This window comes from Palaemon carinicauda, chromosome 7, assembly GCF_036898095.1.
Source record: "Palaemon carinicauda isolate YSFRI2023 chromosome 7, ASM3689809v2, whole genome shotgun sequence".
Lineage (NCBI taxonomy): Eukaryota > Metazoa > Arthropoda > Malacostraca > Decapoda > Palaemonidae > Palaemon > Palaemon carinicauda.
Window position 1 is genome coordinate 10,894,931 of NC_090731.1, and position 18,499 is coordinate 10,913,429.

Below are 18,499 nucleotides of genomic sequence, written 5' to 3' on the forward strand. Positions count from 1 at the left end.
ATAAACTGTATATTGACATATACATGCAGTATAATAAATATATATATAAACAACAATAAAAACAAAAGCAGCCATTTCTAGTCCACTGAAAGACCAAGGCCTAAGACATTCTTATTCATGTCTGTGAATTGGCCATTTTCATCACCACGCTGGCCACTGCGGATTGGTGATGGGTGGGGGACTTTGATCCGATAGCTCACAGCAAACCAACCTGCATCATACAATGACTGCATTTACAAAATGTTACCATTCCTATATTGTTTTTCCATTTTTCATTACAATTTTTTCCATTGCCCAGCAACAACCCTAAGCGTCACCTTCACTCTGCCATTGTGCGGCGTCATCATCGACTGGTACGGCTGGGAAGCTGCGTTCTACGCCACTGGGTCTCTGTCGCTCATATGGTGTCTATTATGGTTTGGCTTCATGTACGACAGTCCAGCCATGCATCCAAGGTAAGGGTCATGTTCTTATTTAATCTAATTCTTTAAACAAATGAGAATTTCATGGTCTTTGGGTGCTCTCATATACTTTTCTAGTTAGAACTTTTTGTGGTCTTGGTTTTCGAATTAGAAATTTACTCCTTGTTAGATTTGTAAATATTTAGTTTTCAGATGGATTTAGAGTCTTAAAGGGTTAAATTAGCATGTGATGTACATTGAAGTAAATTGGGTTCCTTCGTTTTGAAAGACTCAAGTAATAGAAAATCTAATTTTGCTTTTTATGATTCAAATAATTAGAGACCAAAGGGTACTTTTCTGAAACACTCAAGACCTTCCATATAACCTATACATGAATAGAAAATTATCTGAGGCTTCCGAAAGATTGAAATCATAAAGCTTTCCAAAAACGAGAAACACTAAGCTCATGATTCAAATAATTAAAGCTCAAAGAGTACTTTTCTGAAATACTTAAGACCTTCCATATAAACCATACAAGGATAAAAAATATCAGAAGATTCCGAAAGATTAAAACCTTGAAACATTCATATCCTACTTTCTAAAAGCTTAAGACACTACTCTGACCGCTCTTCCTCAACTGCACAGGATTTCCCAAGAGGAGCGGGAACACATCGAATTGTCAGTAAGCGTCGGAGGGAGTTCCAGATTGCCCTCCAAGAGAATCCCTTGGAAGAGCATCGCTTCCAGTCTGCCCATGTGGGCAATCATCGTATGCGACATGGGAAACACTTTCGGATTGTCGCTATACATGAATCAGTTGCCCACTTACATGAAGAATGTTCTCGGGTTTTCCATCAAGAAGGTGAGGCGAAATATTTGTGTGAAATTGGAGGAATGAATAATGCAAGATGAATAAAAGAAAATCAGTCATGTTTGCTTTGTCGTTGGATGTTATTTCAAAGAGACGGCTTTCAAAGGGGAATCTGAGAGAGAGAGAGAGAGAGAGAGAGAGAGAGAGAGAGAGAGAGAGAGAGAGAGAGAGAGAGATTGCTCAAGTATGGGTGGACAAAATAAAGTGCATGGGACCTTTCTATCATGACTTGAAATTCAAATAACTGGTAAAGATAATTTGCCGTTGGAAAGCCTTAGTTCAAATAAATGTTTCTATGGATATAATTACCGACGGTATTCATGTAAATTTGCAAAATTACAATCAAGTTCAATAGTCCCAAACCATTACTTTACCAGTGTAGATAGGGCTAGGCTCAGCAGCATAATAGTGTTGGGGAACCTTTTGAACTGGATTTTTCAATTGACAGGAAGCAAATTGATTCCAGAATCAGTATGAACCAAATGGTTTTGCCCTTATTTGTAAATAGAAGAAATTTTCATATAAAATGTACATTAAAAAGTTTTTACTATATTGCTTTGAAATAGCTATAATAATCTGGTAAGTGAAGGATAAAAAGACAAACATGACATTTCTTCTTTAAGAAATATACATTTACATAAAGGGGAAAAGAACAAGTATAGCCACCTGCTACCTCTGAGACCAATTTTCTTTTTATCTGGTAGATGTCTTCACCTCTGGTTTTGAAATATGAATTTCATTATAATAAACTTTGCAATAATTCCTTAGCAAAGACAATAGTGTCCACATCAACCTGACGGGGAAATGAACGGCGAGTAGACACTGTTACAAATTTTGTTGTATGGGTGATGATTAAGTGTAGATGACGTCATAGACGAGGAACGACGGGAAAACCATCGAAGTGCCCATGCATGTTGTTGAGCCACTTGATGGGCGCCTGAATATTGTCTGACAACTCTGACTGCACTCTGCCCAGCGGCTGACCCAAGTCATATGTTTGCCTGCCTTGGACAGTTTGATCTGGTAACACTGCTTCAAAGCAAGAGAATTACGGGCAAATCAGAGTGCCCACCCTACATTTGCCCCTCGTGTGGAAGGGCCTTAACAAAATACTTGACGCTCTTTTCTAAAAACATATCACAAAAAAATAAATTTCCTAAGATTTCAAAAAGTCCCACTGTTATATTCTTTTTCAGAACGGCCTCCTCTCGGGTCTCCCTTTCCTCTCTCGCTACATCGGAGGCCTCATTGCCAGCTCCTGTGGCGACTTCGTCATCGGAAAGAGTCTACTTTCGATCCTTACCACTCGAAGGATCTTCAGTGCCATTGGTAAAGTTCACATTCTATGCCAGTTGAATTTGATGGATAAAAGGGGAATTGGGAATGATGGAATCGAGTTTATAGGTTATTTGAATTTGGAAATTTTTGGCCATTTAACCATGAGTTAGACTTACTTAGCACGAGCAGATTTTTTTCTGTACGGAAATATTTCCGCTCATTAGGAGGCATGTTTTCACGTGAGAAAATTTTCCCCGAGCTGCCACGTAGTTTCTATAAGCCGCTTCACTGAAACCGTGTGGGTTAGTGCCGCACCGAAGTTTTTCCGGGCGGGCTGTGTATGAACAGCCTTATTGATCGTCACTGATTTTTAATCCGTGTGTATTCAATCCTTAGAACTGGGAAGATTATTCAAGTGCCACAGTGTAACTGATAAAACCATGGAATTGAACTACGATGTAAAAGTTTAAAATTTTGGACAAAAAGATGACAAATGGAAGCTTGAACGGAAGTGAAACAAAAAGCTAATAAGTAGATGGAGCTATCAGACAAGAGGTTACTGCAAATACCATTTATGAATGCTTACAGTACACCACCATAGGTGTGGCAACCGCAATAGCTACGGTGTTTATGGAATTTAGAGCCAATGTCGTGACCTGGATGACAAAATTTAACACAGTAGTTATTTTATCAACTAATTAATACCCAGACATTCCTTTAGCTAAGAGGGGTGTGTGGCCATGTAAACACCTTATCAGAATCACGTGTGCAGAGAGATATTGTGAGGTCTGAGGTGATGCTTGAATCTTTTGAAGTTCCAAAGGTAAGATTCGTGGGGTTTTAATCATAATTTTCAGCCTCTGTCACGGTGATGTTTTTTTTCAACTTTTCAGCAATAAGTTAATTGAGAACCCCTTCAGCTGTCTTTCTAATAAGGGGACTTGTAGTCCAAAGAATTCGAGACGACATCCATAAACCTAAAGGGATGAGGAGGGATCTCTTCTCTCAAGACGGTACCTACAGATCAAATAGGCCATTAAAACAGGGCATCTCATAGCCTGGCTGTCTTAATTCAAACACAAGACATGTGGGTCGTCTATACAAAACATGAAGCGCCCTGTCAGATCCAAAAATCTAGATTAATCACTCTGTAGAAGCAGACGGCTCAAAAGGCATTTATAGAGAGTACAAGGAACATGTTTGTTACAGTGAGGGTTTACTTAATCTATGACAAATAAGCAATTTCAAGGGAGTGCCTGTTTGGCTCCTCTTTCTTTCTCTCTCTCTCTCTCAAAGGAACTGTCATTTCAGGAAGCTTGAAGTGTGTATAAGTATACACACGATTAATGATAATAATAAGCAAAAAAAATAACCCCAATTGCTAATTTGGGATTTGCTTAAAAGACAATAGTCTTTGACATCACTGAAACTGTCTGGCATATACAAAAGAGGATGTGCGTAGCGGATCTTAAAATTCCTAAATCAACACACTTGGAATTAAGCAGAGATATACAGTAAATAATCTATATATAAGTTCTAATGTAGAATTCACACTCAAGGACTGAGAATAATTCATCCTGGAATTTAATATGAAACAGAAACCCTAAAACATTGAGTTTTCATACGGGCATCAAATGCACCAACGTGGAAATCTTAACAGAGTGACGTCATAAGCATCAGAAGGAGAGGGGTGGCTAATATAAATCATGGATAGAATAAATGAAAATAGAAACAGACAAATAAAGATAAAGCATACAGGGGAAAAAATAAATTATAAAAAAATCTGAGGGGTTTATGCACGAATAGCAGCCACCTGAATATATGATGAAGGCCGACTTACCTAGGTAAGTACACTGCTTGTAAGGCCCCGTCCACACGAGCGATCTTTGCTCGGTGAACTTTGCCTCTTTGCGAGCTAAGCCTGTCGAACGCATTTAAGCTCTCGTCCAAACGACGGTGGTTGGGTAGTGAAACACTGACAGCTCGTGGGCCATGGCCGTCTAGGGTACTGCAGGTGTGACAGGAACTCCACTGTCCCGTGACGTAATTTTTCTGCTATTCTATACTGTTTACGTGAAGTGAATATAGTTGTTTGTAAAAGGATAAGGGCAAGTGTAATTTATATACTTAAATTATATTGAGGCACAGACATATCTGTGTATGAAGACGTTTGAGAAAGTCAACAAGTAGATAAAGCACGTAGCAACAAATAACCCTGAAACATTCATCGTCAACAAAATTATAACAATATCATGAAAAAACGTAAACAAAATAGTAAGCAGCACAGATATTTTAAGGAAATGAGTTCAATAAATAATATAAAACTGAGAAAGATAATTTATTATTAAGATATATGTAATAATACAGTACACTGCATAAGTTGCAATTTAGAGCTTTTATTTAATTTCTTTGTTAATAAGATTTACCTTAATTAGGAGTATTGATAATTTATAAGCAGTGCATATATATATATATATATATATATATATATATATATATATATATATATATGAGTGAGTGTATGTATGTATGTCTGCATATATATATATATATATATATATATATATATATATATATATATATATATATATATATATATATATATGCAAAAGCAGATGTATATATTCGAAAGTGACGGCATGTCATTAGTGTGACAGCTTTATCCCTTTAATGGAAGACGAATTTCCGTCAGGGAAAACCCTTGCCAGGCAAAGCCTTGATACTTCGCTAAACATCAGGGAAGCCCTGTGCGAAGCTTTGCTCGTGGTTTCTCCATTTCTGACGTCACACCGAGCAAAGCTTACCAAGCAGTGCTCGCTCGTGTGGACAGGGCCTAAGTAAGGTTAGGGAGGGAGTTTACATTAGTTGGCATCCATTTTAAATGCACACAGGGAAGAATCTGGCCGCTGATCTACAAAGGCACCAAATCTGCTTAAACTTCATTACTTTCTCAAAATACTTTTTGACTATTTTAACAGTTCACATGTCATATATCCCTTATTTTTCCGAATCTAACCCCTCCTAGGCAATTCTATCATTATAAAAAGACATCTATCTAAAATTCTGAATCCAAACATTGGCAGATTTTCTTCACCTTAAAATCATATTTACCATCACTAAGGTTACTTATGCTTTTTAATCTTATAAATTCACAGCCATGTTGGGCCCAGCCCTTGTGATATTAGGCGTGGCTCATTCCGGGTGTGAGCCAACCATTGCCGTGGCTCTTCTCTGCCTTAGCCTATTCTTCAATGGAGCCATTACAACAAGCCAACTCGTCAACCACACAGATATTGCTCCAAACTTCTCGGGTAACAAAGAAAATGGTCTTTTTAATTTCTTTAACTTTCCGTTAACCATTATAACTAATTTCATGTATATACTATATATATATATATAAATATAATCATCAGCCATTACTAGTCCACTGCAGAACAAAGGCATCAGACAAGTCCTTCCACTCGTGTCTGTTTATGGTCTTTTTATGCCAGTCCACATCCACAAACTTTTTTAGTTTGTCAATCCATTGTCTTCTCTTCCTTCCCCAGCTTCTTTTGCAATCTATAGGGTCCCATTCTGTTATTCTTAATGTCCATCTATTATAAGTCCTTCTCATATGCCCCACCCATTTATTTTTCTTACATGTTGTTAGAATACCCTCTACTTTAGTTTGCTTGCAGATCTATGTTGCTCTTTTTCTGTCTCTAAGTTTTAGTCCCATCATTATTCATTCCGTAGCTCTGAGTTGTAACTAGCTTATGCTCTAAGGCTCCTTTTACCAAAAGATCTCCATCCAATGCTTATCCTTTTAATTTTGCTCTTGTGTCCTGAGGTCCTAAGTGCATATATTCAACAACAATCTCTAGAGGTTTGTCCATAACTCTTATTTGGTCTCTGCATTTTCACTCTAAAATTATCTTAAGTTTTACTCATATTCATTTTCAGTCCTATATCTCAGCTTTCTATTCAAATCTCCCATCATCTTTTGCAACATGGTGAAAAGGTTTGTGTATCACCATGATCAGCATAGCTGTACTAGCCAGGGCCACCCATTCTAAGTTGGTTTGCTGTGAGCAATAACACTAAAGTCTCCCACCATTACCAATCTGCTGTGGCCAGCGTGGTGATAAAGATCACCATACCCCAGACATGATTAAGGACATGTCTCAGGCCTTCGTCTTGCAATGAACTAGAAATAGCTGCATTTGTTTGTATGTATGTGTATATATATATATATATATATATATATATATATATATATATATATATATATATATATATATCAAATGATAAGTTTTTTAGTGGTATTTCGCTGTTTAGACTGATTCATGGGGTCACAAGGCAAATAAAAAGTGACCTCAAATAACTGATAGTTGTGTTTGATGTAATGTACTGGTGAGGTCATATGCTTGTAATTATAATTGAATTTCAGGAACCCTGTTTGGAATCAGTAATACATTTGCCTCCATTGCATCATTTATTGCACCTGTAGCAGTCGGTGCCCTCACTGAAGGTCAGGTAAGTCAAGAGCCATTAAATGTATTTCATTTGATAAATCTCTGATCCTTTTTTGTCTTATCTCACAGTCTCAATTTAATACATCTTCTGTTAAAGGGTTGCTCCACACGAGCCAATGTTTTCTGCATGAAAGTATTTCTGCTCATTAGGAGGCATGTCTTCGCACAAGAGGAATTTTCCTGAGGAAACACGGTTTCTATAAGCCGTTAAGGCAGGTTTACACGGTCGAACATGGTTCGACAGAAAAGTGTTTAAAGTGATGTTTGAACGTGCGAACAGGGTATTTGGTTGTACACGGTTGTCAAATGGTTCGATGAAAGTCTGTTCTCACCTGACTTTTGTGGGAGGGGCTTCATTGTCCACAAACCTTAAGCATTTATGGCTGACTGCAACTCTGAACCGTTTGACAACCGGGTTCGACAACCAGGTTAGATGAACCATTCGACCATATAAACCACGTGGATTAGTAGTACACACGGATAATAAATCACTACCACTTGGATATTTTTCCGAGCGGCCAGCATGTGAAGGCCTTCATTGGTCTTCCTTGATTTCTGAAACAGCATCAATCCGCTCATGTGAAGCGAGCCTTGGAGTCCATCTTAAATTTACTTTGGCATTACTAAGAATACCACCCTTGAACGGAGCCTAATAATACCTAAGCCATTCCAAAAGTCTTTATTTATAGAAAAAATTCAATTGAATTTGTTCTACAAATAATACTTTGTCTTCATATTAAAGGCCCCTTAAAAATTTAGAAGTTTGTTCATTTTTGTAACTATACAAAATTTTCTGTAACGTTAATTGAAACATGTACCCTTACTATTGATCTTTCACCCAATTACAGAAAACACAGAATTTCTTTAATTTTGTTTAGGCAGCACTGGGACAGTCAAGACTCAATTTTCGTATCGGTATCCACACATAGCTAGTAATGTAAACGTTAACTGATAACAGTTTCCCTGGAATAAGAACGTTGTTATCATAATTGAATATTGAATGTATTGGTCTTACAACCTAAGTAGAAATTAACAGCAAATAATCAGAATTTGTAGATTTGTGTTAGGAGAATTTTTCATTTTCATTTCATGACTAATATCTATTTTACATTTTTTTTTACATCCAATAACTACTTTTTTCATCTCATGCTTTTATTTTTAATTAAATTTTCTTCTTGACCCAACTCCCTATTTTATTAATTTACTGCATCCATTTTCAGTTTCTATTCCATCTCTTAATTTACTTTTCAACTGATTCCAGCAAACGATGGCAGCTTGGCAAAGAGTCTTCTGGATGTGCGTCCCTATATACGTCCTCACAGAGATCTTCTACTTGATCTTCTGCTCTGGAACAGTCCAGTCCTGGAATTTCTCCGGTCAGCCAACAAGGCATCAGCCGCCATCCGTTCCAGTTGACCAAGCTGAAGCACAGCCTCTTCAGTAAAAGAAAATAAACTTGAAAATTACGATGCTTTTGTCACAACGAATTATTGGCTCTGGGGATAATTGATAGAGTTTGAGAAGATTAACGATCATTGTGCTTGAAATTGAGTGATTGATTTTTTAGTTTTCTCGCCTACTGACATCAAAGGTCATTGGCGCCAAGTTCTTTTGCTTGGATTCGAGAGTGCCAGACTTTTCATTAGATGTTCATGCACTTTAATGTCGAGATCAGGAGCCTGGGTGTATTTTCTATCAACTGAAATGTTTTCACAGTTGTAGATGCCAAGGCATAATGTAAGAATATTGCTAAAGAAATGGTGCAGGTGTTAAAATCTGGCATAATACTCCATGGCAATTAATTTTTGTGAGGGCTAGTCCATAAGAATAATGAGAATACACATAATAAATGCAAAATTCTTACATAACAACATACACATAATTTCACTTTTACTTTATAACAGATATTTCATGTACATAATATTTCAAACTGACTGGAATGTTGGAAAATATAATTGAACATCAAAATAAATACAGAGTTATAAGTGAAGTGGCCATTGTTTGAAATAAACAAAATCTATTGAGCCAGTATGTAGAATTACAAGAGGATTTTGGAAAATAAAATGTGGGGATATTCATCTTCTAGTGCACATTACCTTGTGTAATTGCTTATGTGTATAATTATATAGAATCATCAATTGTATGAAGTTCTATATGATTGAAATGTATGAAGTTTCCCTTTGATTACATTGTTTTATAGTGATGCCTTGTTTCACGACCATCCTACGAATCAATTCCCAAATCTCTTGTAATATTCTTTTCCTACGGGAAGTTAATGATTTTGATGCGATTAATACTGATGCCTTAATACATCTCATGTAGATTTTCAAGTATATATAATGCAACACATATTTCAGGTACAAACTTTGACATTTACGTAACGCATACTCATGGTATAAACTTTGACGTTTCTAAAGCTATACTGGAATACTGTATGTGTGTGTAAAACACAATTCAACCATATTTTGTTCCTTGCCATTGATACAGTGAAGTATAGTATCGTACTAACGAAATGAGTGCCTGACCTACCACTGGATTACCAGCAGACTATTTACAACCCCCCTCCCCCCACCCCATAGCCTTGGGTTAATTTACTATACAAAGTTACGAACACAAATATATGTAGACTACGGGTAACACTTTAACCATAATAGTACTGTATACATTTTATTTGGTTGTCAGAGCTGAAAATGTTTAAGTGGTTTAATTTTCTTCAATAGCTATGGTCACACTGGTTCTGAAAAGTGTTCTAGATTATCAGAACCTTTTTAAAATCTATCTTTTGTTTCAAAAGTACTAGAATATCTAATTCTTGAACAACTAATAAGTCACTTAGAAGAAATAGAAGCTTTGCCAGACAACCAGTCTGCTTAGAGAAAATCATTATCTACAGAGACGGCTCTGTTTTGTTGTAAATAATATGCTGGAAATGATAGATGAAAACAAATGAGGTATTTTAATATTGCTCGATCTTAGTTCTGCTTTGGATACACTTGTGCATGAACTGCTACTAAAATGATCTACAGTCCATCGGTATTGACGATCAAGTTTTTGAATACCTAAAAGACTACTTGGTTGACAGAGACTACTGTGAGCAAATTGGAAACTATTAATCATATGAACCATTAAACGGGGTGGTACCTCAGGGGAGTGTACTGAGCCCAATCTTATTCTGTATCTATACTACTGGTCTGTCGAAATACTACAATGGCATGGAGTGAAGTTCAAACTATTCACAGATGATACACATTTTACTTTTCCATAAATGATATAGACGACACTACTGAAGCTCTAAACCAAATTCTTACCAGTGTTAGGAAATGGGTGACAAACAACTAAAATTGAATGAAAACAAACTGAATTTATGGATCTAGGCATAGCTCTTGACTGTAACTTGTCATTAAATGCCAAAATAAATAATGCTGGCTATCATCTTAGAGACATTGCTTTAATAAAGAAGTACCTGGATGAATATTCTGTAAGGAAACTTGTGTTAAACTGTTTTTTTTTCCAGGATTGGCTACTGTAACGCCATCTACTTCAATTTATCAAAAGTACAACTTAAGGAATTACAAAACCTTATAAACAAGAGCAAGACTGGTGAAAGGTGTCGAAAGGTGTCCCGCCCCAAGAAAATATCCCTCCTACACTAATTGATTTACACTGGTTGCCTATTAAAGCAAGAATTGAGTTTCAAATATGTACAATAACCCATCAAGTTATAAAAACCGGATGTCCAAAATAACTAAGAGAATTACCACATATTATGCAGCCAACAAATCGTGTTGACACGAGAATAGTTACAGATGATTTCAAATTACTGGAACCTAAAGATACGTCGACTGTAAGCTCTAGAGCCTTTAAATATGCACCCCCGAGACAACACAATAAGCTCCCACTAGACATCCAAAAGTCTGAAGATATTAAGGCTTTCAAGAGCAAACTGAAGACTTTCTTGTTCTCTAGGTGCTTTGATGGTGTGGATGTGACAATAAATGAGCAATATGCGGTGTAAAATGCTGAATGCCTTGGAATGAACATGACAAAATGACTGTGAAGGTCCTGTAGGGAATAGGATTCCCCTGCTGTTTAAGACCAGAAAAAGAGCCCTTGAAGTAAAGTGAAGTAATATACTTATTTTCATATAAAAACTACCAGTACTTGCCAACTTGTTCACTTGATACTCTCCAAAAACGTTGAATGAACTTGCGTAGATGCAGGTATGGCAAAATAATGACGACCTAGGGCTCAAGATTGAGACTTGTAATCTGCTGGGATTTGTGCTTTGGGACCAGTTCTTCGTGTGTGTGTGTGTGTGTGTGTGTGTACACCAACCAAAATGGCATTTAATTGATATTCTGCCTTTGGGAGTGTATATCTCCTGGAAATTCATTTATGAAAACAGCTTCTAAGCTGGGCATAAATTCGAACCCATGCCTCTTAGCTAAAACCATGCCTGCAGAGACTCTAACCAACCATGCTATGAAGAGAGATATCAATAATATATACAGTGTATATATATATATATATATATATATATATATATATATATATATATATATATATATATATATATATATAGCCAAGCTACAACCCTACATGAAAAAGCAGAATGTTATAAGCCCAAGGACTCCAACTGGGAAAGTAACTCGGTGAGAAAAGGAAATAAGAGAATAGCAAATGAACTATATATAAGTAATGCACGAAAAATATACAATATTCCAAAATCAGTAACCATATCGAAATAGATCTGGCATATATAAACTATAAAACGATAATTATTTCAACCTGTTCAACAGTAAAGCATTTACATAAAGTATGATATTCTGACGTTCCAGTGATTCAACGGTCTGATTAGGTACATTACTCCACAATTTGGTCACAGCTGGAATAAAACTTCTAGAATACTGTGTAGTACTGAAATTTATGAAGGAAAAGGCATAACTGTCAGAATTACCTGCCGACCTAGTACTTTCCCAAGAGAACCCCACATACAAGAAGTCTTTCTGTTATGCAGGGATGTAGGGACCACTCTGGCCTTACAATCCTTCCCTAGCGACTGATTGTGTCTGCTAGCCCATTCCCCTTGCTTAGAATGTATTTACCCGAATACACTACGTGCTGGCTAGTTTGGCATTTTTCTCTGTATGATTAATAACTTTCGTATATTATCCCTCGATTAAAATGCGAAGACTGTTTCAGAGTCAAAGTCCAGTGTTTACATTTTGGAGGCTGAGAGTGTGTTAATGCAAATGAGAAACTTTCATTTGCTTTGGGAGTGCTCTGTGTTTTTGAATGACATATTCCTCAGTTGATTATTTTAATCAATTCATAGCCTATGTCAGAAATAGGTTTATTTCATTAACTAAGAGAAAGACATAAGTGAATTACATAGATTTCATGAACAAGTACAATAAAAGAGAAACATATGTAATAGAGATAGTCAAATCGAGTGCCAGGAAGTTGCTATCGCATGTTTTATACATGAAGCAGTTTTGGCAAGACTAAACAAGCCATAAACGGTGACACTGGCAAAGGCCCGATAAGCATAAAAATTCCTTTCGAATAAAAGTGTCGCCAGAAGTCCAAGCACATGAACAGTGCCAGCCGGAAGTTCAAGATGCCATCTTAGACACACCTTGAAACCTACCATATAAAAGTAGGAAAGTTTCCACGAGTCAGTCCTATCCAGCCAGCATCCCTATCAGAGAGGCCTGCTTGACCTTATTGGATACCCTCCCAGGGTACAGTGTTCGCCTGCTACATTCTGTCTTTAGATCTCGACAAATACCCACCCAGCAACAGAGTCACCCGAAGCCATCCAGCCATGGAACAGAAGAAATCTTCAAGGAAGGCAAGAGATTGTTTGTGTTCTGTCATTCAATTATAAACTCCAAAACCTGAATAGAGGAGAGGGCAGACATCAGAGGCTCGTCACAGATGACGAAGATAGAAAGAAGCCATGCAGACCTAGAGAGGAAGAAATTCTACGGAATTTTCACTCCCGCAATCCAGAACCTACAATTTTGGTGTATTCCCTTGCCTACGGGCCCAGTAAAGTTATTTGTCAAATTTTTATGTATAGTTTTCCTCTAGTAAATTTAAAAACTAAATGGTACTATCCATAAGCCACATTTTCTGAATGAGTTAGCCTGAATAATAAGATTATGACTTGGATTTATGATTAAATAATTTCAATTTAATAACTTTGATGAAATAATTAATTTAAGAAGCCCCACTATTAAACAGAAGTTAATTATAGGAGGCTTCACACCTACAAGTACTGTAATTATGTACAAGTTCCTGGATGTACTTTTACAACTCCCATAACCCCCACATTTACTCTTACGTTTCATCATGACCGCTGTGCGGTATGTGTGTCCCTTAAGACAGTAGGTGATTTCGAATGGTATTAGGAAAAATGAGAGGTATCTAAATTTCTTGAAAATTAGACCATCACTCATATGTGAAAGGGGCAGTCCCAGTGCTCCTACCATTTACAGAGGATCTTCAACGTATGGAGTCTGTAAGTATGACAAATTCGTAGATAATTTGTATTTTTTCCTAACTACAGTATACAAACCTTAGCTATTTATTAGGCGTTATACTTTCGGCGGAGCTGAAATGACGAGCCATTAAAATTCAGCGAGGGTTAAATACCCACACCGCTAGTTAGCAGGGGGGGGGGAGCAGCTTGCTACCACTCCCGCTCACACACCTGTGATTTAGCTCACTTTGCTTGAGGTAGGACTCCAAGGGGGATAGGGCAGTCGAGCAAGTTTGTATAAATAGCTAAGGTTTATGTAGTTAGGAAAAATACAACTTATCTACGAATTTGGTATTTGTTCCGTAACTGGAATACAAACCTCGCTATTTATTAGGGGTGACTCACCCATTAGGAAGAGTGGACGTCCCTGCCAATCTAGCTTTTGGCTTTACCCGGGGGCTCCTTATCCGAGTATATTAGTACTCAAAAATAAGGAGTCCCTGCCCTCGCTAAAACCTTTCTACGCAAGGTCCATGGCCTACGCAAGCTGTGTGTTGAGACATGCAGAAGTGTGACTGTCTAGGTAAAGTTATTCCGAGTCTATTGTAGGAAAAAACTGATGTAACCAAGACTTTCCCAATACCACCTCGCCAGGGTATGGGGACACGACAGTATTAACTTACTACTAGGTACACAAGGGAGCATGGTTTACCCGCAGTGGTTTGAGGTCAGCTTATGAAGAGAACCCAGGATGCTGCTTTCCCCACGAGAGGGTAGGATGAAGAAAAGAATAAGAGCCAGTCAAATCTTTTCATTCACGCAGACTAAAACCAGGTAACAGTGCCCTCAACCTTCTGCTACTTGTCCAATATGGAGCTTGAGGTATATATACAACCAGCTGTTGTGCAGCCAAAACCGGACCGATAGAGATCATATCAAGTTCCTGTGGGTCACGTCTTGCAGGAGAAAGGTTGTGAAAGTCACCTGGAGCATTCACATCCTTTCTTGTTAAACCTGCAGTCTTAGAATGACCAGGGGAATAGCTATGCCCCTGACATCATGAGTCGTCATGTTGAGATGATGTTTTGGTGATCCTCCTTTACTCTCTCCCAGTGCTGATGACAAGAGAAGGGACCTGGGTGGGTTGTTGCCGTTCTCTTAAGGTAGAGTCTCATACCTTACCCTGAGTACAGTAACGGATGATCTGGATTGTCCGTTACCGAGTGGAGACTTGTGTAGGATCCGTCACCTCTGAAGACTGTCTGGGGACATACTCAGGGATGAAAATGAACATTGCCGTTTGCCCTTCTCATTAATGGGAAGTGTCGAAAGAGAGACCATGAAGTTCCTTGACTCGTATGGCTGCTGTCAGTGTGTGTAGGAACATTGTTTTCTTAAACCAGGTGAAAATTTGTTGCCTGGTGAAGTAGAACATAAGGAGGTCTCTTTAGAGACCGGAGAATTTAAATCATGTTCCGAGAGGAAGGTCTCAATTCCGACTGGAGAAAGGCAAGTTGTAAGTCCGCATGAGTTAGGAAAGGTCTAGTGATGAGAGGATGTCCCTTCCTTTCAGTTTGAAGGTAAAGGATCAAGGTTGAGTGATCATCTTTACCTGTTGAGACTGAATAGGGGGTCATTTCCTCTTTCATATACTCAAGGATTCCGCTATTGCTGGAATAGAGGTATCGAGTGGAGAGAGACACTTTCACATGACACCTACTGCCTGGTAGACTGATGCTGAGGAATTCCTCAGATATCTAGACAACCTTTTCGCAAAAGAGGTAATGGGTAGTCTCCAGGCGTACAATCATAGCAAAGCTATAGCTTGTGGTATGTGTCAAAGTGGGATGTCTGTGATGTGGAGAGGGTTCTCTTGGAGACTATCAGGAGCTGCAAAAGGTTTGGAAACCGTTCTGCGTAATGCCATAGCAGAGCTATGAGAGTCCTTAAGAGGCTGACCGATGTTCTAGCCTTCTTGAGTGCCCTTCTCTAGACAAAACAGGGACGAGACATAAACGTCATTGTTGTACCCACCATTGTAGGCCTGTTTTTGGCCAGAGAGTCTTGGGGTCTATGGCTGGGGAGCAACGGCAGACTGAGGTTCAGGAGCGTTGCGAACAGATCCCTAGTTGGAGGACCCCATAAAGTCAGGACTTTGTCAGCTACAAGGTGATCTAAAGACCATTCGGTATACCTGATCTGAGAAGCTGTGCACAGATTGTCGGCGAGCACATTCCTCTAGCCTGGAATGAAGCGGGCTGATAGTGGCACCGAATGGACTTTGGCCCATGTTAGTGTTTAAACTGTTAGATGGGAAGAGGGTACGAGCAAGTTCCTTCTTGCTTGCCGATGTGAGCCTCTATGTGGTGTGAGGTATTGTCGCCCATCACATCACTGAGTGGTCTGTTAGGAACCGGTGAGGCTGCTGAAGGACTAGAAAGTTGGCCTTCATCTCTTATGAGATTTAAGTGAAGGTACTTTCAGACTCTGTCTGGAGGGCTGAGATCATGTGGTGCAGCACTATGGTCCCTCCTCTCTTCTTTTGATGTGTCCTAAGCACAGCATCAAGTTTGAGGGGTGGGGAAGGATGAGAAGGTTATACCACTCTGTAGATTCTCAACTGACACCCATCCCTTGAGGTTTGTCCAAACTTCTGGTCTCATGGGGGTCAGAATGTCTGGGCGATCGAGGGCCTGATTCCTATCAGACTCAAGTCATGCTAGGATGGGAGTTCTTCTCGTTTTGAGAAATTTGTGTGGAAATTGGTGTCTAGAATCATCCCAAGATACACCAGTCTTCTGGGAGGGAAGTAGGGAAGACTTCCACAGGTTTACCTTGATCACTAGATCTTAGTAAACAGACTTCAGAGGTTCTGGTGCTAATGCAAGGTTGCCACTGAGTCTGCTAAGGTCAGTCAGTCATCCTAAAACGGAGGAGACAGAAGCCAATCCTGTGAGACCAGGATGGGTGTAGTGGAAAGACCAAAGCACACTGCCCTGAACTGGTGTTTCTTGTTTGTCTAGACTGAATCTTCCAACCTCCCTAGATGGATGGTGTGGGCCTGGAAGTATGTGTCCTTTAGGTCCAGTGTGCAAATGAAGACCTGAGGTCTTAGCCCTTGTTAGAACTTCAACATGGTGTGGACATCGACCCAAAGGGACAGCTTCTTGCAGATCCTTTTGCATGGGAGATTGTTGACACTAGAGTCTTGACTCGTGGTGTAAAGGATCAAACGCGATACCCTGTGTAAGGATTCTTCCCTGAGAGAATTCCTTTAACTAACAGAAGGAAGGCAACGCTTAACCCTACCATACGCCCTGATGGGATTGATGCTATTCCTTAGAATAGAATCAATCTGGAGGATGTTAATCAATGGCTAACGGTTGGGTATCGTGGTTACTGTGTAGTTGGAGAGTGCTCGCAAGTAGTCCCCTGTCAACAAGCCGCTGACGAGGGTTGATGATCGGTTGCCGATCACTTTAGTGTGATGGTGAACGGCCAGTAGAGAGAAGTATGTTGTATACCTTCTGTTCTAGGGAACTACGGGCAGAGGTTGACTAGTAAGTCCGAGTCACGAACGGCTGGCGAATTGCCGATGATCGGTGAATCGGCAGTCTGTGAGCCGAGGATGGTAACTGACAGGCAGATGAAGGTTGTCTGGTCAGTCAGCTAGGGTAGATTGGCAATAAATGAGTTGGTAATCTGCTTTGAGAGCCCTGAGAGACAGCAGAATGGTTTAATGATAGTCAGTTGGTGATGGTAAACCATTGATGATCAGCGATCGATCGCAGATTGGTGATCAGTGAGCTAGAGATCAGCAAGCTGACTATGGTCCCTCCTGGATGGTCAATGATCAGCAAGCTGACGATGGGCTGGTCAGAGATCAGCGAGTTAAGTTCAATGATCGAAGAAAGATGAGCTGCCCATCGGTGATCTAGTGATCAGCAAGCTGATGACTGGTTATTGACTAGCAATCGGTGATTGGAACGCTAGCAATCGGAGACCGTTAGTCATTGGAGGAACTAGAGGTCAATGATCAGAGTTGAGCTAGCAATTGGCGATCTGGTGACCGGCGAGCTAGCGATCAGCAAACCATGAACTAGCCATCAGCAAACAGTGATCTAGAGATCAGTCTGTTGATGCTTTCTTGTTTGCTGACGGTGGTCTGTCAAGGAAAAAGAAACTTCAGAAGACACAGGGACCAAGGATTCCTTGTTTTGATTCCCCTTGGAAGATGGAATCTTTGGGATCTTGAACCCTTCTGTGAAGCCTCTTTCCTCTTTTCCCGGCAGCCATGTTATGCGTTTGCGGGGAGAGGAATGGGGCAATGGTGACCTGTGCAAAAAGTTTTATTCCTTTTTACTGCCTATTGCGCGAGTGTGCAGGAGAGTACTGGAGCGATGGCACACAGGATGAGGCTGGAGCTCAGTTTCTGCTGAAGCGCAGTTTCCGGTGAATGCGCAGAAGAGCGCTGGAGAGCAGGCAAGGAGAGCAGGCAAGTGATGGTGCGCAGTTGAGAGCTGGCTCTATGGCAAGAGCTGGCGCATTGGATCTGCGAGCACTGGCTCTTGGAAAGAGCTGACGCATTGGATCTGAGACCGCAAATGCGTAGGAGGGCGCAGGAAAGTGCGGAAGAGCGCTGGGTCTTTGTGAAGAGTTGGCGCATTGGATATGAGAGTGCAGGTGTGCGCAGTAAGTCACTGAATAGTTTTGTGCAGTCTCGTTAGAATGCACCGAAGTGCGTGACTGGTTGCGCAAGGGCGGGTACATGGGCAGGCGACTGCTGGGTGGGTGCATGGGCACGCAATTGTGTGGCGCGAGCACATGGAATACTGCTGGTCCCCGCTCGGAAAACTGCCGGCGCGTGCACGGAAGACTGCCGGCGCATGCACGGAAGACTGCCGGTGTGCGCGGAAGACTGTTGGCGCACGCAGGGAAGACTATT

At 39.8% G+C, this 18,499-nt stretch overlaps 1 protein-coding gene across 1 annotated transcript in view; it reads left to right on the top strand.

The window, feature by feature from the left end:
- Positions 1 to 9,491, top strand: part of LOC137643468 (sialin-like) — a 46,614-nt gene extending 37,123 nt beyond the window's left edge. The window contains exons 8-13 of the mRNA XM_068376243.1: positions 299 to 455; positions 1,047 to 1,263; positions 2,469 to 2,601; positions 5,706 to 5,861; positions 6,983 to 7,068; positions 8,329 to 9,491. Coding sequence (XP_068232344.1) covers positions 299 to 455; positions 1,047 to 1,263; positions 2,469 to 2,601; positions 5,706 to 5,861; positions 6,983 to 7,068; positions 8,329 to 8,511 — 932 coding nt within the window. The 3' untranslated portion in view covers positions 8,512 to 9,491. The remainder of the gene's footprint in view (positions 1 to 298; positions 456 to 1,046; positions 1,264 to 2,468; positions 2,602 to 5,705; positions 5,862 to 6,982; positions 7,069 to 8,328) is intronic.
- Positions 9,492 to 18,499: the final 9,008 nt, after the last annotated feature.